At 63.3% G+C, this 22,506-nt stretch overlaps 4 protein-coding genes across 11 annotated transcripts; 2 read left to right on the top strand and 2 right to left on the bottom strand.

The window, feature by feature from the left end:
- The first annotated feature begins 712 nt into the window (after window positions 1-712).
- WDR24 (WD repeat domain 24) lies at window positions 713-8,681 on the top strand. 6 transcript variants are annotated; one of them, XM_088174617.1, is made up of 10 exons: window positions 713-824; window positions 1,582-2,387; window positions 2,742-2,919; window positions 3,679-4,354; window positions 4,428-4,543; window positions 6,333-6,454; window positions 6,756-6,860; window positions 6,936-7,273; window positions 7,987-8,171; window positions 8,289-8,681. In XM_088174617.1, exons 2-10 carry the CDS (start codon window positions 1,907-1,909, stop codon window positions 8,455-8,457), a joined length of 2,370 nt encoding a protein of 789 aa, XP_088030743.1. In that variant the 5' UTR covers window positions 713-824; window positions 1,582-1,906; the 3' UTR covers window positions 8,458-8,681. The 6 variants fall into 6 exon arrangements, with proteins under 6 accessions (XP_088030743.1, XP_088030740.1, XP_088030742.1 ...); XM_088174614.1 differs by having other exon boundaries at window positions 717-824; window positions 1,466-2,387; XM_088174616.1 differs by having other exon boundaries at window positions 727-824; window positions 1,532-2,387.
- Window positions 8,682-8,902: 221 nt separating this feature from the next.
- JMJD8 (jumonji domain containing 8) lies at window positions 8,903-10,795 on the top strand. Of its 2 annotated transcripts, XM_088174618.1 has the most exons (9): window positions 8,903-9,032; window positions 9,109-9,192; window positions 9,461-9,509; window positions 9,609-9,705; window positions 9,775-9,843; window positions 9,912-10,031; window positions 10,122-10,189; window positions 10,347-10,481; window positions 10,555-10,795. In XM_088174618.1, the coding sequence occupies exons 1-9, from the start codon at window positions 8,932-8,934 to the stop codon at window positions 10,633-10,635; spliced, it is 804 nt and encodes a 267-aa protein (XP_088030744.1). In that variant the 5' UTR covers window positions 8,903-8,931; the 3' UTR covers window positions 10,636-10,795. The 2 variants fall into 2 exon arrangements, with proteins under 2 accessions (XP_088030744.1, XP_088030745.1); XM_088174619.1 differs by lacking the exons at window positions 8,903-9,032; window positions 9,109-9,192 and having other exon boundaries at window positions 9,344-9,509; window positions 10,279-10,481.
- A 105-nt stretch (window positions 10,796-10,900) lies between these two features.
- On the bottom strand, window positions 10,901-14,839 carry STUB1 (STIP1 homology and U-box containing protein 1). Its single transcript, XM_014888529.2, has 7 exons — window positions 14,593-14,839; window positions 13,454-13,652; window positions 13,181-13,346; window positions 12,956-13,046; window positions 12,411-12,467; window positions 12,178-12,294; window positions 10,901-11,812 (listed from the first exon to the last, which is right to left on the bottom strand). Exons 1-7 carry the CDS (start codon window positions 14,776-14,778, stop codon window positions 11,687-11,689), a joined length of 942 nt encoding a protein of 313 aa, XP_014744015.1. The 5' UTR covers window positions 14,779-14,839; the 3' UTR covers window positions 10,901-11,686.
- An 863-nt stretch (window positions 14,840-15,702) lies between these two features.
- Window positions 15,703-21,105, bottom strand: RHBDL1 (rhomboid like 1). Of its 2 annotated transcripts, none has more exons than XM_088174611.1 (8): window positions 21,010-21,105; window positions 18,899-19,057; window positions 18,429-18,653; window positions 17,868-18,016; window positions 17,668-17,780; window positions 17,346-17,446; window positions 16,722-16,935; window positions 15,703-16,644 (listed from the first exon to the last, which is right to left on the bottom strand). In XM_088174611.1, the coding sequence occupies exons 1-8, from the start codon at window positions 21,046-21,048 to the stop codon at window positions 16,373-16,375; spliced, it is 1,272 nt and encodes a 423-aa protein (XP_088030737.1). In that variant the 5' UTR covers window positions 21,049-21,105; the 3' UTR covers window positions 15,703-16,372. The 2 variants fall into 2 exon arrangements, with proteins under 2 accessions (XP_088030737.1, XP_014744010.1); XM_014888524.2 differs by having other exon boundaries at window positions 16,722-16,782.
- Between the last annotated feature and the right edge of the window lie 1,401 nt (window positions 21,106-22,506).

The following is a 22,506-nucleotide window of genomic DNA, read 5'->3' as shown; positions in this document are numbered from 1 at the left end:
TCCCTGACACTCTCACCCGATACATCCCGTTACCTCCTGATACTCTTTTTCTCCTCCTGCACCCCCAGTCCCCAGCACTTCCTATCCCTCCAGCACCCCCTTCATCCCAGCGAACCCCTACTCCCAGTGCACCACGCGTCCCTCCAGCATCCCCCCGCCAAGGCACCCTATGTCCTCCAATACTCATTTATCCCCTTGCACCCCTATTCCTACTGCACCCCACATCCCTCTGGCACCCCCAGACCCCGCATTATCCCGAATCCCCAAGGCTCAATGCCCGCCTTGTCCCCCCGCCCCCAGCAAGCCTCGCTCCGCGAGGGGGCGAGGCCTGGGTTGTGGGCGGGGCCTCGCCCGCAGGGGCGGGGCCTATTGAGCGCTATGGAATGGGCGGGGCCTGATGGATCCCGGGGTGGAAAAGGGGCGTGGTCTGTTGCAGGGGGTGGTCCGGGGATGGGAACGGGGCACGGTCTACAACGGTGGCGTGGTCTAACTGTGGGAGGGGGCGTGGCTCTGCCACCGCGGGGAGGAGCTGAACGGCGAGGGTGGCAGAGGGGGCGTGGTCAACCCAAGGCGGGCGGGTCTGGACGTGATAAGGGGGCGTGGCCTAGAGGCAGGGTAGCTCCTGCCATAGGAAGGGGCGTGGCCTGGAGGCAGAGTAAAGCCGGTCACTAGAAGGGGCGTGGTCTAGCGGCAGGGGCGGGTCCCGATGGCGGAAGGAGGCGTGGCCCGGTGGCCACGGAAGGAGGCGCGGCCTGGCGGGAGTTCCGCGGTGGCGGCGGCGGGGCCTGCTCGGCCCGAGCTGCCGGCGGGGCAACCGGCATCGGGTACGGCTTTGGGAACAGCACTGAGGGCTCGCACGGAGGAGATCCGTGACCAGGTGGCAGCGACAGGGGATTCTGTGAGGCGGGAGGGGGTTGTGAAGGGGCCCCGGGGGCTCTGAAGGGTGGGAATGGGCCCTATGGAGGGTATAGGGTGGGGGGAGGCCTCTGAGGGAGCGCTGAGTGGGCTCTGAAGGGCTGGAGGGGGCCCTGAAGGGGCTCTGGGTCAGGAACGGGTCCTGCAGTGGGGGAAGTGTGGGGTATGAGGGGTCTGAGGGGTCCTGGGGGACTGTGGGTCAGGAGGAGGAGGATGTGGAGTATGCGAGGGCTGTGGGTCAGGACAGGGCCCTGATGGGGTGGGAGTGTGGGATATGAGGGGCTGGGGGCTGGCTTCAGGGGTAGGAAGGGACCCTAAGAGTGCTCTGAGGGTGGGAAGGGGCCCTGAGGGGGTGCAGTGTGAGGTATGAGGGATCTGTGGATCCTGGTAAGGGACGGGCACAGGGGCTGGGGAGGGCAGTGCTGTGGCAGGAGCTCAGCCTGGCTCTGGAGGACACAGCCCGTGGGACCCTGTGATCCCTTCAGGAAGCCTGGAGTAGCTGCTGTCCCCCCTCTGCTAGAGAAAGAAGGTCATCCCCTGGTTCTTGCAGGCTTTGGGGTTCTGAGAGCCCCACGGAAGTGACCGTGGCCTCACTTAACCTCACTTCGTGCTGCAGACGCTGCTCATTTCAGCCACAGCACTGTACTTGACCTATATTATCAACAGCAACAAAACATCTCAGGGTGTGGCCGAAGAAGGAAGAAGGAACCCAAAGAAGGTTTTCAGGAACTCTCTGAACGGGAGCCACAGAAAGCGGCAGGAGGAGAACACGGAGTGGGGCTGTATCTCCCTCCCACAGGCAGCTCTGTGGCCTCTCACCTCCACGGCCCATTGATGCAGCCACAAAAAGCCGCGGTCGGAGCCACCGGGGCCCGGCAGGAGCCACGGGAGCCCAGCCTGTCCCTGGCCAGCTCTGGCTGAGGTGGAGCAGGGCAGCCGTGTGGGTGTGCAGGCAGCCTGCTGGGGAGGGGACAGCACGCCGAGGACAGCCATGGAGAAGATGGCCAGGGTCACCACTGCCCTGGGGGGCAACGCGCTGACTGGCCGCACCATGTTCTGCCACCTGGACGCCCCTGCCAACGCCATCAGCGTGTGCCGCGACGCTGCCCAGGTGGTGGTGGCCGGCCGCAACATCTTCAAGATCTACTCCATCGAGGAGGAGCAGTTTGTGGAGAAGCTGAACCTCCGCGTGGGCCGCAAACCTTCCCTGAACTTCAGCTGCGCCGACGTGGTGTGGCACCAGATGGACGAGAATCTGCTGGCCACAGCCGCCACCAACGGCGTGGTTGTCACCTGGAACCTGGGCAAGCCATCCCGCAACAAGCAGGACCAGCTGTTCACGGAGCACAAGCGCACTGTCAACAAGGTGTGCTTCCACCCCACCGAGGTGTACATGCTGCTCAGCGGCTCCCAGGACGGCTACATGAAGTGCTTTGACCTGCGCAAGAAGGACTCTGTCAGCACCTTCTCTGGTACAAATGAGGCTATTGTTGTCCTGTTTTCTAGTGGGGAAGCAGAGTTTGGGAGCTTTGTCCTTTCCTTGCTTGTCCCCTCACCCTTAGCAGAGGCAGGGGTTGGGAGCTTCGCCCTTCCCCTTGCCCAGGAGGAGGGTTTGCTCAGGGTGTGATGCCCAGAGAAGGGAAAGAAGGAGCTGAGAAGCATTCTGGTGCCTTTTTTTGCCTCTTAGTAGTAGCTGGGTCTGTGTGGGAGATAGAAGACAGTCACAGCATTCCTTGCTACCCCTTCTCTCTGCACCAGGGATCCCCACAGCTCTTCCAGTGGGATTTTTAGCTTTGCTGGAGCTCTCAACTTATGTCCCCTCCCAGGCCAGTCGGAGAGTGTACGTGACGTCCAGTTCAGCATCCGGGACTATTTCACCTTTGCCGCCACCTTTGAGAACGGGAACGTGCAGCTGTGGGACATCCGCCGGCCCGACCGCTACGAGAGGATGTTCACGGCCCACAACGGGCCTGTCTTCTGCTGTGACTGGCACCCAGAGGACAGGTGAGTGTGGGGCCGGGCCCTGCCAGCCACCTGGCCTTGCAGGACATGAGAGACCCTAAAAACAGGATTGGGATTTTGTAGGGGAAAGCATGGTCTGTGATATGCTGTCCCTTTGTGTCTGGGGCTGGGATGTTGCTGGAAGATAGGAGTGATTGTTACTTTGAACATTTGGGGTGGTGTAAGAGTGTTTGGGGTTTATTCTTTGATAAATTAGGAGGTTTTGAGGCATTGAGTGTCTTATGATTGGGTATAGCAGTGTCACAGCAGCCTCTTGCTCCAGTGCTCAGCCCGAGGAAGGCACTATTTGGCTGCTCTGGGATACAGCTCACTTGTGTTCAGTCATGTTTCCCGTCTGCCTTTCCTGGGAGGGTGCTGGGAAGGATCTGGAAGCAGCTGTTACAGCGTGCAGGACCCTCCTGCAGTGCTGCCGCTGCTCGTGATCTTAGAGAGGCACTGAAATATGTTCAGAATGGCCTCTTCCTCTCTGCTGGGCCTGGCCAGTGGAAAGCAGAGCCAGAGGGAACTGGTCTGACTGGGATGTGGCTCTGGAGGCACAGGGCCTTAACTGGGGGTGGGAAGGAGAGTGTTGCCTGACCTGGTTGTTGCAGAGCAGAGGTGTCAGGGGAGCTCATGGGAGGAGGGGATTGCAGCCCAGCTGCCTTCCTGCAGCATGGATGTGATCACACCTGTGCTGTGAGCATTTCTGTGCCACGGTGGGAACAGAGAGGTGAACACTGTTGTCCCACATCCTCGTCCCAGGGGCTGGCTGGCCACAGGTGGCCGTGACAAGATGGTGAAGGTGTGGGACATGAACACGACGCGGGCCAAGGAGATCTACTGCGTGCAGACCATTGCCTCGGTGGCACGGGTGAAGTGGCGCCCCGAGTGCAAGCACCACATCGCCACCTGCTCCATGATGGTGGACCACAACATCTACGTGTGGGACGTGCGCCGCCCCTTCATCCCCTCCGCCATGTTCGAGGAGCACAAGGATGTCACCACGGGCATCGTGTGGCGGCACCTCCACGACCCCTACTTCCTCCTCTCGGGCTCCAAGGACAGCACCCTCTACCAGCACATCTTCAAGGACGCCAGCCAGCCCATTGACCGCGCCAACCCCGAGGGGCTGTGCTACAGCCTCTACGGAGACCTGGCCTTCGCCGCCAAGGAGAGCCTCATCTCCTCCGACTCCAACCGCAAGCCCTACATCGGGGACCGGCGCCACCCCATCTTCTTCAAGCGCAAGCTGGACCCCACGGAGCAGTTCGAGTACATCTCGTCCTCCAGCGCCCTGAGCGTGTTTGAGACGGATGTGGAGAGCGGCAGCATGGACTGGTTTGTGCACACGGCCAAGCAGTACGCGCTGGCCGGCCGGCCGCTGGCCGAGCTCTGTGACCACAATGCCAAGGTGGCCAAGGGGCTGGACCGCAACCAGGTGAGCTGAGGGATGGCTGCTGCTGAGGGGGTGGTAGCCTGGAAAGGTCTGACAGGGATTGTGTTCCACACAGGTGGCTCAGACGTGGACGATGCTGAGGATTATCTATTCCAGCCTTGGCACTGTGGCGTCCACAAACCTCAACCACAGCATGGGGAAAGGCAGCACTGCCCTCCCACTCATGAACAGGTATGGGGCGTCAGAGCTGCAGGGAGTGATGAGTGGGATAACTCCATGAGGGGGTGTAGAAATAGCTCCTTGACTGGGATGGGGTTATAGAATCATATCAAGAAATACCAGAATGGTTTGGGTTGAAAGGGGCCTTAAAGCTCATCCCATCCCCTGCCATGAGCAGGGACACCTTCCACTAGCCCAGGTTGCTCCAAGCCCCATCCAACCTAGCCTTGGACATTTCTAGAGACCCAGGGGCAGCCACAACTTCTCTGGGCACCCTGTGCCAGGGCCTCCCCACCCTCCCAGGAAACAATTTCTACTTAATAACTAACCTGCCCCAGACACAGGGAGTAAGCAGGGACAGCTCTCCCTCAGCCTCAGGCTGTGCTGGTTTGTGTGCTGGTATTGTTTGAACACAGCCATTTCCCATGTCGGTGTGGGAAGTGAGTGTCCAGCCTGGCCTTGAGCTGTGCAGCCTCAGACACTGCTCCCTTCCCTCCTTCAACCAAAGTTTGGCTGTGGTGGGGCATGGGGCTGGGACCAGCTTTGCAGTTATTGAATTCATGAATCACAGAATCTCTAACGTTGGAAAAGTTCTCTGAGATCATTCCCCCAGTAGCACTGCCAAAGCCACTATTAAACCATGTCCCTAAGCACCACATCTACATGTTGAACATCTCCAGGGGTGGTGACTCCACCACTGCCCTGGGCAGCTGTGCCAGTGCCTGACCACCCTGTCCATGAAGAAATTTTCCCAAGATCCAATCTAAACCTCCTTTGGCACAATTTGAGGTCATTTCCTCTTCTCCTGTCCCTTTTCCCTGGGAGCAGAGTCTGACTCCCTTGGCTGAGGGAGGCTCCCCCTGAGCTTCCTTCTCTCCAGGCTGAGCCCCTTTCCCAGCTCCCTCAGCCTCTCCTGGTGCTCCAGCCCCTTCTCCAGCTCTGTTCCCTTCCCTGGACATGCTCCAGCCCGTCAATGCCTGTGCTGTCATGAGGGCCCCAAAAGTGACCCCAGGATCTGAGGTGAGGCCTCAGCAGTGCCCAGGGCAGTGATGGTGACCAAGGGCTGGGATGGAGGTGGTGTTTCATGGCTGGAGCTGCAACTGCCAGTGAGCAGAGGTTTTCTTCTGGAGCCTTCCCAAGGGAGAGCACAGCCCAGTTCTGCTAGCAGCTCACTAGCGTGGAGAGCCCGGTGTGGGCTGATGAAGCAGGAAAACTTGTTTTTCCTCTTCTCAATGACACAAACGTGAGGGGTGAGGACTCCAAATGAGCTGTCAGACCTCACAGGGAATGAGAGATCCTCAAATAACACCAAAGGAAATAAGCACTGTCCTTGACCAAGCTGTGCTTCCAGCCGGGTGGCTGTGCTGCTGTCTGAGACACGGCATGCAGCAGCCTGGGGAGCTGGGCTCTGCTCCAACCCCATCCCTTCCCTTTTCCATCTCGGTGAAGGCCAAGCGTGGTGATGCATAACAAACAGCCTTGGAGCGAGGCAGCTCCTGTTCACCTGCCTCTGAGGGGAAGAAGATGGAGCCAAGAGCCTGCTTAGCACTGGAATTCTTCAGGGGGACCTTTGCAGTGCATGTGCAGTGCCACCAGGCTTGGAGGAAGGGCTGTGATCACAGTCACGATGTGTCTTTAAGTCACACAGCAGAGGCTAGTGACTTCTGCCCACAAAGGGATATCACCGTATCTCGTGTTGCACCATTCAAATTGCAACTGGACACCTGTATCCAGGCTGTTTGCTGGCTGAAATGGAAACTTTATATTCCTCTGACTGTTAAATTTGGCGCTTTTTTCCCAGCTTTAACCTGAAAGATATCCCTGCTGGACTGGGCAGCGAGTCCAGACTGGACCGCAGCAAAGGAGAAAGCCGCACAGAAAACATCCTCATGGATTCCTCCTCCACCCTCATCAACAACGAGGGTAACGTTCCTGGCTGGGCACAGTCCCAAAGCTCTTCCTCCTCAGCCATAGATAAACTGGGATAAACTGGAGCATTTTGCCTGTGAATTGGGGTGGCTGGACATGCTGCAGCCCCAGGGTGAAGGACACCGAGCCCCAGGGCACTGCAGAAGGTCAATTTTCCCCCATGACCTGGGGCGATAGTGACAGTGGTGGGGAACTGAGCTGTGTGGCTCAGGCACAGCCTGGCATGCTGGGGCAGGACACTGGGAGGTGGATCCAGTGGTGTGATGAGCTGATTTCTCTTTCCCTGGGCGCTCAGACAATGAGGAGACAGAGGGCAGCGACGTCCCTGCGGATTATCTGCTGGGAGATGTGGAGGCAGATGAGGATGACCTGTACATGATGGACCACGAGAACCCGCACGGTGAGCGCACAGAGGGGAGGTGTTGTCTGTCCCAGCTGGATTTTCTCCTGCTCATTCCTGCTCTTCTCCTCTCAGCTGAAGAGCAGGAATACAGCCTTCCCCAGGAAGCCTTCCCCCTGCGCCATGAAATCGTGGACAACCCATCAGCCTTGGACCACCTGCAGGACAAGGCCGACTCCCCTCACGTCAGTGGCAACGAGGCCGAGACGGTGTCGCTGACCCCTGTGGAGTCCTTCTCACTCATCTCCATCTCCCACTCTCTCTATGAGAACCGCCTGCCCTCCGACTTCTTCAACCCCATCGTGAGGGACACGTTGCTCTTCTACGCCGAGCAGGGCGACGTGCAGACAGCTGTGTCCGTGCTCATCGTGCTGGGAGAGCGCATCCGCAAGGAGATCGACGAGCAGACGCAGGTACAGCCCGGGGGGGGAAGGACCGTGCCTTGCTGGGACCCACAGGGGTGTATCCCAATGGGATGGGATCCTGCCTGGGACTGGGGCATGTCCCTTCTCCAGTCCCTGTCTAAGCCAGCGTGAGCAGCTCCAGGGTTCTGGTACCTGCCCTACCACCAGTCCAGACAGGGACTTGAGGTGGACTCTGCAGGGCCAGGATGGGGAGGTGACCTTGCCTTGTTGATATTGGGAAGGATGCTGTTCCCCAGCATTGCAGAGCCATTCTCCCACTGCAGGGATCAGAGAATCACAGAATCCTTTACGTTGGAAAAGCCCTCTAAGATCGAGTCCCCCAGCACTGCCAAGGCCACCACTAAACCATATCCCCAAGTGCCACATCCACACAGATTTTAGATCCCCCCACAAAGGATGGTGACTCCACCACTGCAATGGGCAGCCTGTGCCAGTGCTTGACCACCCTTTCCATAAAGAAATTCTCCCTAATATCCAAACTAAACCTCCTCTGGCACAACTCGAGACCATTTCCTCTTGTCCTGTCCCTTGTTCCCTGTCCCCTTCCTGTCAGGGAGTTGTAGAGTGAGAAGGCCCCCCCTGAGCCTCCTTTCCTCCAGGCTGAGCCCCCCAGGGGAATCTTGCCTTTGGGATGCAGGGTTGGGGTACTGAGGAGGTTTCAAGGTGATTGTGGAGGCTCAGCTGTCTGTGGCTGTCCCCAGGAGCACTGGTACACATCCTACATCGACCTGCTGCAGCGCTTCCAGCTCTGGAACATCTCCAACGAAGTGATCAAGCTGAGCACCTGCCGTGCCATCAACTGCCTCAACCAGGCTTCCACCACCCTGCACGTCAACTGCAGCAACTGCAAGCGGCCCATGAGCAACAGGGGCTGGATCTGCGACAGGTGAGGGGGCCCAGAGGGGCTTGTGGGGACAGGAGGATGGAGTGGGTGCCTCTGTTCCCTCTTGTTGTCCCCCCGAGGGCTCTCCCTGCCCACGCCCACCCGAATTTCCCCGTGCAGGTGTCGGCAGTGTGCCAGCATGTGTGCCGTGTGTCACCACGTGGTGAAGGGACTCTTCGTCTGGTGCCAGGGCTGCAGCCACGGTGGCCACCTGCAGCACATCATGAAGTGGCTGGAGACCAGCTCCCACTGCCCCGCCGGCTGTGGCCACCTCTGCGAGTACACCTGAGCCCCCTGAGAGTGCACCTGAGCCCCCTGAGAGTACACCTCAGCCCCGCGCCCGCGGTGGAGTTGGCAGCGGGGTGGGGCGGGGGGGAGCAGGGCAGGCAGCGTGCCCTGCCCCATACCCCTGGCACCGCCCTCTATGTATTTATTTGTGTAAATAAGGGCTGGGGGTGCACCCCCTGCCCGGCCGTTTTTTACTGGATTAAAACAAACCAGCAGTTGAATCGAGCCATGACTCCTGTCTTTGCTTCGCCTGGCTGCATCCAGGCCCTGCGGTGTCCCCGGTGTTCCCATGCGTTGTCCCCTTGTGCCGGGAGGCCACTTTAAGCCGTGAGGTGCGGCCCGCTTTCCGCTGCCCCTTTAAATTATGGCCCTTATCGGGACCCGTAGCGACGCGCCCACCCAATGATCGCATGTACCATGTGTTGGTGGTGCATGCCGGGAATCGTAGTTCCCAGTGTCTCCGGCGCCGGTCCCGATGGCGGCGGCGGCGGCGCGGCTGCTGCCGCTGCTGCTGCTGCTGCTGTCGCTGGGCTGGGTCCGGCCCGGCGCCTGCACCGACCCTCTGGACGGCGGCTGGTAAGGGCAGGGGCTGCCCCGGGACCGGTGTCTGTTCCGGTCCTGGTGCCGGAGCGTGCGGAGTCTCCCGTTGCAGGCTGGCGGGCACCGTGCCGGAGGAGCCACGCTGCACCGTGGAGAGAGCCGATGCATCCCTCACCTACTCCCTCTTCCTGCAGCGGTACGGGGGACCCGGCACGGTCCCGGCGCCTGTGGAACTGAGACAGGGGCCGGGGGACAGTTCCGGTGCACCGGGCGGGCTAACGGGGAGGGGCGGGAGGAACTGGGGGGGCAGACCCTGGAGTCGCGGGGGAGAACCTGCGGGAAGGTGGTCGGGACCGATCCCGATGCCCCGGGGGTGGTTTGGAGCCAGTCCCGATGTCCCGGGGTGGGTCACTGCTGCTCCCCGTGCTCCGCCCTCGCCGGACCCCGCTGGATGCTGCCCCCAGGTTCGCCTTCTCCCGGCCAGTGATCCTCGGTGGGGTCACGGACAATTCGGTGAGTACCGAGTGGGGACAGAGGTTTCTGGGTGGGACACACCTCCCGGTGCCTCGGGAGCGGCGGCAGCATCCCGGCACCCTGCTCTCCATCCCGCAGGCGTTCCGAGCCCTCTGCACCCGGGAGAAGCTGCTGGCGGCCTTCGGGCCCTTCCCGGTGCGGCTCAGCACGGCCAACACCTACTCGTACCGCAAAGGTGAGCGCGGTGGCCGTGCCCGGCTGCGGGGGTGCCGTTTTTCCCCCGCTTATCCCTCCGTTCTTGCAGTGGATGTGCCATTCCAAGAGTACGTGGAGCACCTGCTGAAGCCGCAGGACCCGGCCCGTCTGGGCAGCGGTGGGTAGCGCTGTCCCTTCCCCCGCAGCCCTGTCCCCTCGCCGGGCTCAGCTCCCGTGTTCCCCCAGACACCCTCTACTTCTTCGGGGACAACAACTTCACCGAGTGGGGCCCCCTCTTCCAGCACTACGTGCCCCCTCCCTTCCGAATCCCGGGCACCAGCCCCGCCTACAGCTTTGGGATCGCAGGTGGGTGTGGGATGGGAACCCGCGGGATGGGACTGGGCCGGGACTGGGGGCTCTCCCCAGCACCAAGCCCCCGCCCCGCTCCCACTGCAGGCTCAGGCTCTGGCGTTCCCTTCCACTGGCACGGCCCTGGTTTTTCCGAGGTGATTTTCGGCAGGAAGGTGAGAACTGAGCCCTAGAGGAAGGATATGGGGAGAGGGGAGACGGGAGAGAAACAAGCCCCTAACAGGTGTTCCTGGGTATGGGGAAGGCCCCCTGGGGCTGAGCCCGAGGGGCCGGAGGGGAATTGGGAGGGGATGTGCCCCCGGTGTTTTCCAGCGCTGGTTTCTGTACCCGCCGGATAAAACCCCACACTTCCACCCCAACGAGACGACGCTGGCCTGGCTCCAGCACACCTATCCCACCCTGCCACCAGCCCAGCGCCCGCTGGAGTGCACCCTGTACCCCGGGGAGGTGAGTCCAGGGGCTGCAGGGGACCCCAGGCTTCCCAGCCAGAGCCACGGGACCCCACTGCTGTTTCCTGCAGGTCCTGTACTTCCCTGACCGCTGGTGGCATGCCACACTCAACCTGGACACCAGCGTCTTCATCTCCACCTTCCTGGGCTAGGGCTGGCAGGGACAAGGACACGTCACCACCATGGCAGCCAGGAGCTGGAGCTCCTGCCACCCTCAGGGAAAGGCAACTGGTACTGGGACCAACTGCCTGAGAAAGCTCTGGTTTTGACTGGTCTTTACCCTCCCCCTTGGATTAAAGTTGTTCTACTGAAGCACAGTGTGTTGCTATGTTCCTGGAGCAAACCTGGTCCTCATGGGATGGCACTGATCCTCAAGCCAGGATATCCCCAGAAATGGCTGCCGTGAACCACTCCAGATCCTTTTCCATGTTTATTGCTGATTTTTTTTATTCTTTTTATATATATATATATTTTTTTTTTTTTAAATGGACATTGGCAAACTTCCAGAGGGCGCTCAAAAGCCAGGCAGGCCATCGGCCAACCGAAACGCTGGAATCTCAGTTGGATGCAAATCTGTTGGTTATTTTTTGTGGGGTTTTTAAGGGATTTCATTAAAAGGAACAAGAACTTTAACCCAGGTGGTTGTTCTTAGGGAGCCACAGTCCCAGTGGGGAAGGAGAGGTGGGAAGCAGCCTCTTCCAGCCCTGGGGCAGTTGTTTCTCAGGAAAAGCCAGAGGGTGCATCAGCATCCCAGCAAGTGGCTGTTTACTGGGAAGAGGACCCAACCCTGGCCAGGCAGGAGGTGGAAGGAGGAGGAGGAGACAACTCTAAACACAGGGAAGGATGGGGCTCTGGGTGCTCATCCCAGCAAGCTCCCTGTGGCAATCCCTGGAGCAGGACGTGCTCTTTGGGGACTGTGGCTGCCCTGGCTGAGGGGGTGATGGACATGATGGTGAGGCCACTGCCGAGGAGCCAGCATTCCAACCCCCAGGCTCTCTTGGAGCCGGAGAGGGGAGCCAGGGAGCCGTGGTGCCCGCCCAGCCGCTGCAGCTCCTCGGGAAGGGGACATGGTGACGTGCCCTTGCCCAGCGCCAAGCCCGGGGCAGCTGGGGCGGAGGGGGAACAGCCGGAGAGCGAGTAAGGCATGGTGCCAGCCCAGGGAGAGCCAGCTGTGCCAGGGCACCCAGCGCTGCCCCCGGCCCCTCAGTAATCCTCCACCCAGCCGTTCTCTGAGATGAACGCGTCTATCACCTCCTTCATGGCGAGGTTGGGGATCAGCTGGTCCTGGGTCAGGGGACTCCGCGTCACCGGGTCGAAATGACCCACGCGCTGCAGGGAGGAGGCGCGGGGGAACCGGTTACTCCACGTGCCCGGGCTCAGCTCCGAGGTGCAGGTGGCTGTGAGGCCAGAGCCATGTGGCATCTGCCCCAGCAACCGGGCACCTGCCCGTGGGAAGAGGGAGAGCCCCTCCGAGGTGCTTTCCAGCACGATGAGGGCAGGTCAAGGTGCAAGACCCCTGCCAAGAGCCACCCCCGCTTTGGGCAGGGCCTGGCAGCACCTGCTCCACAGGGAGCTGCCCGGGCAGGTAACTGGGACCAAATCCAAGGAGCCTACAGAGCCCTGAGTTGAGCAAAAAGATGCCTTCCCACCCAGACAATATCGTGGGAAAATCCCCTGCTCCTGCCCGGCAGTACCTGGAGATGCTCCTCAATGTCCTTCCTGTCGTAGGTGATCCCACTGGGCGTGATGCAGGGCTCTCTCATCAGCTCAAAACTGATCTTCCCACACAGGTAGTCAGGGATGTCCCGCTTCTGGCTCAAGAGAGGCAAAGCTGGGTCAGGAAAGAGGGCTGGGAGGTGGTGCTGGCTCAGAGAAGGGAGTAGGGTACACAGCAGGTTTACAGGAGCACAGGTTGGGCCACACTCACCTTCCTCTTCTCATCCACTTGGGAGAAGAGCTCGTCCATGTCTGCCAGGTACTTGTCCTGAAAGAGAAGCCCTTGAGGACAAGGTGTGCAGGGTCCACAGGTCCCCAGGGAGAGCCACAAAGACTCCCACCCACGGATGTTGTGGCAGGTCCTCGGTGGCACCTCTGCCTATGCAGCTCCTGGCTAAACCTGGCAAGGGTGATCCAGCTTAAAAATAACCTTCCTTTGTGGGCCTATATTTATCTGGGATTAGTAACCAGCACCCAGACCCACATGTGGCCGAGAGCCACTTGTGTTTCCTCAGTGAACAACAGGCACAGCAGGTATCACTGCTGCCAGGCTGGGCAAGAGGTGACAGAGCAGGGGAAGAAGTCATGGGGGGACACAACAGCCCTGCAGTGGTGGGTCGAGCTATAGAATTAAGGCTACTGTGCTGTGTCCCAAGACCTCCCAGCTTTCACCTGCACAACTTCCCTGGCTGCAGCAGAGCATGAGGATGGGGATGGGGATGAGGATGGGATGAGGAAGCCCCAGCCCCCACTCACGTGTTTGGCCTCGATGCTGGCCAGCTGAACACGGCCCCGGCTCTCGTCCGTGTTTTCCTCCTGCTGAGTCTTTCGGCACTCTGCCAGCTCCCTAGGACACAGTGGGAGATCAGGAGGATGGGGGAACATTGTCACTCCCTTCCTCACTGCAGGACTCTGCAGAGGCACCTCACAGAGCTGTGACAGCCTGGTGGCACTAAAAAAGCCTTCCAGGTGCCGCATTACCTCTCCTTCTCGGCCACGATCAGCTTGGTCAGGTGGGAGTGCAGCTCGTTCTCCTGGTTGATCCTCTTCTCCTCGATGCTGTTCCAGCGTTTCTTCTTGGCGATGCGCAGCGCGCTGGGAATGTCGTCCCCGAAATTCAGCCGCTGTTCCTTGGCCAGGTTGTAGGCTGAGGAGAGAAAGGGCACCTCAGTGCCAGCGGCAGCGTCCCTGTCGCCATGCCTGGCCCTTTCCCAGCAGACAGGAGCAGGGGACAATGGCAGCATGCCCGCTCACCTCTCTGCAGGTTGGCGATGGCCTCGTCGTAGTTTTCCATCTCCATCTGGCACTGGCCCAGGAAGAAGTGAGCCTTCACGGACTGCCCGTCCAGCTCCAGCGCCCGCTTGCAGTCGGCCAGCGCCTTGTCGTGCTGCTGCATCTTCAGGTAGCACAGGGCCCGATTGGTGTAGTACACGGCCACCAAGGGGTTCCGGTTCTGCGGGGACAGGCCCATGTTGGTGGCGGCAGGGCCAGGACGTGCTGGTGGCTGGGTGACAGCCGGGTGACTCGGTGAGCCAGCGGCACAGTGCTGTCACCCTGGGCAGGGAGAGCCAGCAGTGCCAGCGGGGCGTGCACCTCGTGGGGAGGTGCTGGGATGGATTGGGGACAGGCTGGGGCTGGTCCCTATAGGGCAGCCAATGTCCCTGCCCACAGAGGGGACTGTCACCCCTGGCACCCTGACTGTGCCAGGGTGGGTCTGCCCTACCCAGGGCAGCCCAGGGACAGTGCAGGATTATGGGAAAACAGGCTCAGGGTGGGGGCACTCTGGGGAGGGGGGGGGCTGTAGGGCAGTCTAGCTTGGAGTTGGGTGGGGGAGAGGATGGGCTGGGGGTGTCCAAGACCAGAGGGGGGACCAGGGCCAGGGGGTTGCCTAGGCCAGGCCTGGGGGTGGTAGTCCAGGCCCAGGAGGTCCAGAGCTGTGTTCCCAGGAGGAGCCAGGCCCAGTGAGGGAACACAGTCCAGATTAAAAGGGTCCCATCTCAGGGGTATCTTGGCCAGGCCCTGAGGAATAACAGTGCCCAGCCCAAGGAGATTCTCTCCTGGTGATATCCAGGCCAGGGCTCGGGAGATGTCCAGGCTAGGGGCAGGCCCATCCTGCCGGAGTCAAGGCCAGGTGCGTGATGGGGGTGTCCCATCCCAGGGGATCCCATCCCAGGGTTGGCCAGGCCACGTCCGGGCCTGTCCAGGCCAAGGGGGAGGTTCCAGCCTGGGCTCATCGAGGCCAGGAGGGAGGCTGGTATGTCCCGTCCCTAGGGAGTCCCGTCCCGAGGGTACCCAGGCCAGGCCCTTGGGGACGGCGGTGCGGGTGTCCCCTCCCCGGTGCTCCCGTCCCGGGGGCCGGTCCCGCGCGGGCCAGGGGCGCCGCTGGGACTCACGATGGCGCGGCCGTAGCAGGCGGCGGCCTCGGGGTACTTGCGGCCGCCGAAGAGCCGGTTGCCCTGCTCCTTGTGCTCCTGCGCGCTGTGGCTCTTCTCGGGGCTGCCGCCGCCCGCGCCCCCCGCGCCCGGGCCGGCCGCACCGGGTCCCGCCGCGCCGCCCTCGCGCTCCTCCTTGCCCTTCATGGCGCGGCCCGGGCCGGCCCTGGGGCCGCGGCTCCAATGGCTCGGGCAGCCCCGGCGGCTCCGGCTCCGCCGCTCCGGCCGCGCACTGCGACAGCGCCGCTTCCGGGGCGGGGCCGGCCGGGGGCGGGGACAAATGAATGGGCGGGGTCTGTTTGGAGGGGCGGGGGGTGATGGGCGGGGCCTACAGGGAGGGGCGGGGTGCGTGGAGGGGCGGGGCTAATGGTTGAAGGGGCGTGGTCTTTGAGGGGTGTGGCCTGGCTGTCAGAGGGTGGGGACGGAGACCGCCGACGTAGGGCGGGGCTAAGGAGGGGAGGGCGCTGGGGGCGTGGTACGTGAGAAGTGGGCGTGGTTTATGTGGTGGGCGTGGCCTCAGTGTGTTTACGGGGATGGATGATGGATGGATGGATGGATGGACGGAGGGACGGACGGACGGACGGACGGACGGACGGACGGAGGGACGGAGGGACGGACGGACGGACGGATGATGGGATTGGGGTGGGGTTTGATGGGAGGAGTGCGTACAGAAAGGCGCGGGAGGATGGCTGAGGGGCTGGCTGGAGGGGATAGGGGTGTGAAGGGGTGTGAGAGGCCAGGGAGGAGAGGACATGGGGCTGATGGGGGCTGGGTGTGAGTGGGGGGAGGTTCGGCTGCGTGGAGCCAGCGCTGGGCGCGCTGTAGCGGGCGGGGCTGGATGGGGTCTCAGTGCCCGGCCGTGCTGCCAGCCCTCCCCGCACCCATGTGCCCCCCGCGCTGCCAGCCCCGCGGGGCTCAGCCGGGTGCCGCTCCACTTATCCCGGAGTTTTCTGCTCCAGTAAGTCCCGACCCCGGCTGTGCTCCCCAGGCCAGCCAGCCCCGGCACCCGCACTGCCTCTCAGCAGGGATGGGGGGCACTCCCAGAACCCCCGACAGAGACACAAGAGCCCGCAGTGTGCAAAATATTTATTTATACTCCAAAAAGGTCTGGGAGGGAGATCAGAGCGGGGATCCCCCGCGCCCCCATCCCGAGGCCAGCCCCTGTCCCGGGAGGGCGGCTGGCAGCAAAGCGGGGGGGGCCGGGGCGCGGGGAGGGGGGGCTGTGCCGCCGAGGGCACTGCCAAAATAAGTTGTGCCGGTCTCAGCTGATTCCTGCCGGGCTCTCCCCATGTCCTTCTCTTTCTTTTTATTCCTCTTTCTTCTATTTATATTTATTTTGGCATAGAAAAATAAATCGCTCCTCTTTTGGCACCAGTCCTTCGTGTGAAAGTGCAGGTCCTGGGGGGCAACGAAGCGGCCCCCACCCTGGAAAAGGGGTACGGGAGCCAGCGGGGGTTCCCCTCATTCGGCTCCTTCCCGAGGGGCAGGTTCCGAGTCCTGCGGGCACCCCGGGGGGGTTGGCGATGCCGGGGCAGGGCTAAGCATCCTTTGGGGACGGGGCTACAGCGGGGCGGGGGGGGGTCGCAGGGGACATTCGAGGGGGCGGGGGGCGGCGCGTTCGCTAGCACCGAGGGGGCAGGCGGGCGGGCGGTGGCCTGTCCCCATGTCACGCGCGGGGACCCCCCGGCCCCTCCACCGGGCTTGGAAAACAAACCAACCGCAGGGGCGGGGCGGGGGGCGGCTACGGCGGGGGCGGGATCTGTGCCCCCAGCAGGTCGTAGGCGAAGATGTTCCAGAAGACGGCGAAGAGCAGGAAGGTGCCGTAGGACAGCAGCAGCACCCACCAGCCGCACTGGTCCTGCAGGCTCTCCTCGTAGCTGCGCAGGATGGTCAGCCCCATGCTGATGCCCACGATGGCCCCCGCCAGGTGCGCCATGAAGCTGGGCTGCGGGCCCGAGGCCGGCAGCGGCGGCGAGAAGCGGAGCCAGACGGCGCGACCGACCTCGGAGCTCACTGCGGGACAGAGAGGGAGGTGCTGAGCCCGCCCCGGGGCCCCGCACGGCCGGAGGGATCGGGGCACGGGTACTCACTGCACACCAGCGCCAACACCATCCGCAGCAGCTTGTAGGGACAGCGCATCCCGGCCCAGTTCTGCGGGAAGGGGATGGATGGGTGGATGGATGGATGGATGGATGATGGATGGATGGACGGATGATGGATGGATGATGGGTGGATGGGTGGATGATGGATGGATGGATGGATGGATGGATGGATGGATGGATGGATGGATGGACGGATGATGGGCTGGCACCAGCAATGCTCCAGCACCGAGGAGGGGGCTGCTGCCATAGCCCCTGGAGTGCCCCATGAAGCCCCCTTAGGTCCCTGCTCCTCTCCATGCACAACCACCCCATGATGCCACCCAAGGTGGTGCCACCCCTAATGCCAACCCACAGTATCCCCCACAAATGTTGCCTACACCAGAGTGTCAACGCACCCCACAGTGCCACAGCATCCCCCCCAATGCCACACATGGCTGCCCACCCCACAGTGCCAGCCACCCCATGGCATCCCTCACTCATGTCCCACCACCTTGCCCAACATGCAGATAGCTCCCACTCCGTTGTCACCCCATGGCATTCCCCACCGTGCTGTCCCCCCTATAAAGCCATCCACCCCCTGTCCCCCCCGTGTCCCCTTGTCCCCTGGCTGACCATGACAACGTTGGCGAGGTGAGCAGAGCAGAGGGCGTAGACGCCCCCTGAGCCCCCGACCAGGGGGGCCCTCATGTCCGTGATGGAGACGGTGAGGGATCCTGGGGGCATAGATAGGGCTCAGCATTAATTAATTATTGTCTACATTAATTAATTACAGCCTGCATTGCCCCCCAGCCCCTGTGATGCCAGCTCTGCAGGGTGGCAGCCAGCAGAGCCCAGCATCCCCATCAAACTCAGCATGCACCTCCCCGTGCCCCCCTTGGGCTGGTGACAGGGACCCACGGGGGGATGGGGACAGCCCCCCCAGGGGAGCACCCACCTGCCAGGACCCCGGCCAGGTAGAGGAAGCTGATGCGCAGGATGCCGTGCACCATCTCCAGGGGCACCCCGATCATCAGCTGCAGGAGGGCGTTGAACCCCAGCTGCTCCAGCCTGCCCGGGCACAGGAGGAGACAGGCAGGGTTCAGCCTGCACAGCCCCCGGGGTGTCCCCGGTGTTCCCCCCCCCGGCAGGACCTACCCCACGTGCATGAACATGTAGGTGAGGAAGCGCCAGGCGCGTGCCCGGTGCCCGGGGTGATAGACCAGGGGGCTCTTCATGTACTCAGGGTGGTAGGTCTGCAGCACCCACTTGTTCAGCCGGGCCCCGTAGCACAGGAACACGATGATCTGCGACAAACCCCGTGGCTGTCACCCCGCTTTACCCCACATCTGAGCCCTACAAGGGCTCCAGGATGTCACCTGAGGTCACCCATCCCCACTGCCCTGGGTCTGAGTCCCACCATGGACACCAGGACATCACAACAGGGAGCACCCAACCCTTCACCCCATATTTGAGTCCCTCTGTGGGCACCAGAATATCACGACTGGGGTCACCCAACCCCACTGCGCCAGGTCTGAGTCACCCACGTGGGCACAGAGATGTCACATCCAGGGTCACACATCCCTTCGTGTCAGCTCTGAGCCCCCCTGTGTGCACCAGGAGCTCAGAACCAGGCTCATCCATCCTGTCTGATCCCTGCCGAGGTCTCCAGGACACTCCAGCAGGACGAGCTGGGCACGGCCCGCCCGTGCCCCGTACCTGGGTGAGGGTGACGGCTGCCATGAAGACGGGGGGCGGGCAGGTGCGGTGCTGGTAGAAGTACCAGCGCCGGTCCATCTCGCAGGGCAGGATCTCGTAGGCCACGTAGCGGACGAAGCGTTTGTAGATGCCGAGGCCGGTCTCGTCCAGCAGGACGTCGCGGGGCAGCGCCCGCTGCCCGTTGGCGATGGCGCGCTTGAAGCTGCTGGAGCGCTTGCTGCTGATCTGCGGAGAGAGGCCGTGCCCGCGGGGGCGGCGGGGGCAGCTCGGGACGCACGGCCTGGGGCCACCCCCTGCCCAGCCACCCCCTGCGCCGCGGACGAGCAATCCCGAGGCCACGCCGCCATCCCACGTCAGGACAGTCCCTGGGGACCGCCGGTGTCTGCCCCCCTCCCCAGGGGCACAGGGAGGTGCCCGGTGCCCACCCCGGGGTGGCACCCACCCCGTCCCTGCGGCCGCCCGGCACTGACCAGGTCTACCAGCTCCTGATAGCAGACCTGCCCCTCGTCATTGCCCTGTGCCAGGGCCACCAGCATGTCGAGCTTGGCGGGGTCCAGGGGCAGCTCATGGCTGTGCACCAGACTGGCGAACGTGTCCACCCCGATGAAGCCGGTGTTTTCGGGATCGAGCTGCGGGGCACGGCACGGAGCATCACCGGGGTGAAGCCCGGGCTGCGGCTCCCGGCCCGGCTGGGGACACCTCCTGGTGCCCCTGGTGCCTCACGCCCGGCTCCTTGACACCTGTCCCTGCCTCTGCGAGGGACACCGCAGCCTGCAGCCCCCCTGGATCGTTCCCCGTGGGGTGCCCCGTGCCGTGCCGGTGTCCCCGTCTCCCCGCGGCGCAGCCAACACTCTCCCACTCAGTTATTTCTCGCCGCCAGCAGCCTGCCAGCCAGGAAGCCACCAAGCTAAACACACGCGCAGCCCTGGCACCAGCCTCCTCCTCCTCCTCCTCTTCTCCTCCTCCTCCTCCTCCCGCTCCTCCCGCCGCCCTTGCCGCCGGCCGCTGGGATCCAACGCGCCCGGTGCCGGGGCACCCTGTGCCATCCTCCGGGCTCCCAGGGCGGGCTGAGCACCCTGAGCTCTCCAGGGACAGCGCCCCACGGGCACCCAGAGCCACCAGGTACCTGACATGGGACCGCTGATGGGGACAGGGAGCCCAGGATGGCACAGGAAGGTGGAGATGGGGAGAGGGCACCCACGGCCAGAGCACAACCCCTGAATCACCCTGAAGTACTGTGGGGTTTGCTCCTTGCTTCTGCAGGGTGGGAAATGCCGGAGAGAAGCCTCATCCTCGTGGGATGGGCAGGAAAGGGAGTGTTGGGACATGGGGTCGTGTCCCCACCCGGGTGGCACCCTGTCCCTCCCTGTTCCCCCGGCAGGAAACAGCCGCAGAGTCTTTCCCGAGGGACTTTGGGTGCCCCGAGCCGGTGTAGGGTGGGATGAGGGGTGCAGGCTGCAGGGTGCAGGCATTACTTGCAATCTCTCAGCAGCCGCCAGCCCCAGCCATAGGGGCGGGAGCACCCCGGTGTCACCGGTCTCCCTGCCCCACACCCGTCACCCCACGGGCTCCACGTGTGTGTGGTCACGCCGGGACCTGGCACACGCTGTCCCCACGCTGAGCCACCGGCCCCAAGAGCGCCAGGAGCTCTGTCAGCAGCCAGGGAGCCCCTCTCTGCTTTTGGGGTGCATCTCCCCCAACCTCAACCTCACTGGCACCCTACGAACCCCCGGGGAGGGCCCAATCCCCAGCCCCCAGCCCTTGCAGCACTGCTCATTCCCGGGGAAGACGCCGCTCATTCCCGAAGAGCTCGGGTTCACATGGAGTCCCTGTGCCCGAGGGTGCGGTGACACGGGGGACAGCATCGCAGCTCCCGGGCTGGGGGACTCAGCCAAGGTCATGGGAACAGCGGGGGGCGAGTGGGGGAACAGTTAATTTTCCTGACCCCCAAGAAATTCCTTCCCCAAGCCCAGGGGAGAGCCGCCAGCTGGGCCAGGGCTGGCTGGGGATGGAGGGACGAGGCGATGGAGCTCAGCGGGGACTGGTGGGGGCCGGGGCGCAGCGCCTGGAAACCTCTCGAGGCTCCATCGCGCCGCGAGCAGAGCCCCACGCCAGGCAGCGTTGATGCTCCACGGCCTCATCCCGCAATCAGGTCACGGGGGTGGGTGCAGACCCCCGCCTCGCCGGCGGGACCGAGCCCACGGCAGCCCCGGGGCTCCACCCGGCACCCAGACCCCGCCGGCCGCGCTGGGGCTCCGTGCCCAGCACCCCTCGTCCTTGAGGGCGCACCGGGCAGGATCCGACCCGGCGCTGACGGAGGGAGAGGCCACAAGTGAGATGAGTGGCGCGTTCTCAGCGGCACGAGGTGGGGGTCGGTCCCCCAGGCCGGTGATGAGGGGCACCGAGGGACGCTGGCGAGGAGTGGCACGGCCGCGCTGGCCGCCCTGGGTGGGCAGCGCTGCCTGCTGCGCGCCAGCCGTGCCCGGTGCGTGCGAGCATCCCCGCCCCGGTAGCGATGGCCGGTGTCCGGCGGCCCCCCCCGAGCGCAGCCCCGTGCCCGGTGCCCCCAGGGCGGCCTCACCTGCTCCTGGATGAGCTGCAGCAGGGAGCTCCTGTCCATGCACCCGGCGGGCGGAGGGCTCCGCCGCTCCCCCGCGCCCGGGGCCGGCGAGCCGGGCAGGGGAGCGGCGCGGGCGGCGGGGGCGGCGGCGGGGGCGGCTCTCCCCGCCAGCCCCGCGTTGCGGCGGGCCCGGGAGCGAGCGGCGAGCGGCGGCGCCGGGAGCCGCCGATGGCAGCGGGGCGACGGCGGCGGCGGGGGCGGGAGCGGAGCCGAGCGGAGCCGCCCCCGCCGCAGCGCGCGGCGCAGCGCCCCCCCCTCCCCGCACCCCCCGCCGCCGCCGCCGCCGCGCGGGGAACCGGGACCCGCCCCGCCCCGCCCCGCCCCGCCGGCAGCGCCGGGACACGGCCCAGGGCACGGGCAGGGAGCCGGCACCTGGCGCTCGCAGCATGGGATGGTGGCGGCAGCCCGGTACGGCTGCGCGCATCCCGGTACAGGTACCTGCATCTCGGTATGGGAACCTGCATCCCAATACAAAAACCTTCATGCCAGTACAAAAACCAGCATCCCAGTACAGGAACCTGCATCCCAGTATGGGAACCTGCATTCCGGTCCAGCTGTGGGCATCCTGGTACTGGTACCCACTCCCAATATGGTAACTACATCCTGGCGTGATACCTGCATCCCAGTGTGGTATCTACATCCCAGTATTGGTACCCACATCCCAGTACTGGTCTCCACATCCTGGCCCAGTACCTGCATCCCAGAACAGCTCTGTGTATCCTGGTGTGGATACCTGCATCCTGCTCCCCATGTCTCAGCACTCACACCCTGGTATGCGACCTGGATCCTGGTGTGATCCCTGCACCCAGTACAGGATCTGCATCTTGGAATGGGAACCTGTATTCCATTTCCAGTACTGCATCTCAATACAGGTACATGTATTCCAGTACCCACATCCTAGTACATGGTTTTGCAGCTGCACCCTTCTAGAGGAATCCATATCCTGGTACAGTACCTGCATCCCAGAATGGGCACCAGCATCCCAGAATGGGCACCATCATCCCAGAATCGACACCATCATCCCAGAATGGGCACCAGCATGCCAGCATCAGGTACCTGCTGAATCTGGCACAGATGACTGCAAACATTCCCTCCATCCTGCCCCTGCACCCACAGGCCAGCACAGTCCCCCATGGCACAGGGGCCACAGAGCCTCCACTGCTGTGCCCTGCCCCAGCGCAGTGCTCATGGAACAGCCTGGCACTGGGTCGCTTTATGTGACATGCCCAGTGTCATCCAGGTCAGGCTCCCCTGGCTCCCCAGGCAGGGCAGGGGTGTCCCTAGGACCCATCCCTGGTACTGTCCTCACTTCCCAGAGCCACGGCTCAGCCCCACTGAGGGTGCCCAGGGAGCTCTGGGCTTCCCGGCCCTCCCAGGCTCCTTCCCTGGGGACTGTGTGTGGCCATGGCCCTGCCACGCGTGACCCCTGCCCCACGCCCGTGTCTGTCCCAGCACAAT

This window comes from Sturnus vulgaris, chromosome 16 (assembly GCF_052056855.1).
Source record: "Sturnus vulgaris isolate bStuVul1 chromosome 16, bStuVul1.hap1, whole genome shotgun sequence".
NCBI lineage: Eukaryota > Metazoa > Chordata > Aves > Passeriformes > Sturnidae > Sturnus > Sturnus vulgaris.
Note: the sequence above shows the minus strand (reverse complement) of the source record. Positions and strands in the feature narration are given on the sequence as shown.

Coding starts and splice junctions, on each gene's coding strand:
- WDR24 (XM_088174617.1), top strand. CDS start 1,907: ATGGAGAAGATGGCCAGGGTCACCACTGCCCTGGGGGGCAACGCGCTG. Junction 4,544..6,332: donor GCCCTCCCACTCATGAACAG/GTATGGGGCGTC, acceptor CTTTTTTCCCAG/CTTTAACCTGAAAGATATCC. Junction 8,172..8,288: donor AGGGGCTGGATCTGCGACAG/GTGAGGGGGCCC, acceptor TTCCCCGTGCAG/GTGTCGGCAGTGTGCCAGCA.
- JMJD8 (XM_088174618.1), top strand. CDS start 8,932: ATGGCGGCGGCGGCGGCGCGGCTGCTGCCGCTGCTGCTGCTGCTGCTG. Junction 9,193..9,460: donor TACTCCCTCTTCCTGCAGCG/GTACGGGGGACC, acceptor TGCTGCCCCCAG/GTTCGCCTTCTCCCGGCCAG. Junction 10,032..10,121: donor CTACAGCTTTGGGATCGCAG/GTGGGTGTGGGA, acceptor CTCCCACTGCAG/GCTCAGGCTCTGGCGTTCCC.
- STUB1 (XM_014888529.2), bottom strand. CDS start 14,778: ATGAAGGGCAAGGAGGAGCGCGAGGGCGGCGCGGCGGGACCCGGTGCG. Junction 12,295..12,410: donor AAGTGGATGAGAAGAGGAAG/GTGAGTGTGGCC, acceptor CTCTTGAGCCAG/AAGCGGGACATCCCTGACTA. Junction 11,813..12,177: donor ACATTGAGGAGCATCTCCAG/GTACTGCCGGGC, acceptor TCCTCCCTGCAG/CGCGTGGGTCATTTCGACCC.
- RHBDL1 (XM_088174611.1), bottom strand. CDS start 21,048: ATGGACAGGAGCTCCCTGCTGCAGCTCATCCAGGAGCAG. Junction 18,654..18,898: donor ATCAGGAGCTGGTAGACCTG/GTCAGTGCCGGG, acceptor CTCTCTCCGCAG/ATCAGCAGCAAGCGCTCCAG. Junction 16,645..16,721: donor GGTGTTGGCGCTGGTGTGCA/GTGAGTACCCGT, acceptor TCTGTCCCGCAG/TGAGCTCCGAGGTCGGTCGC.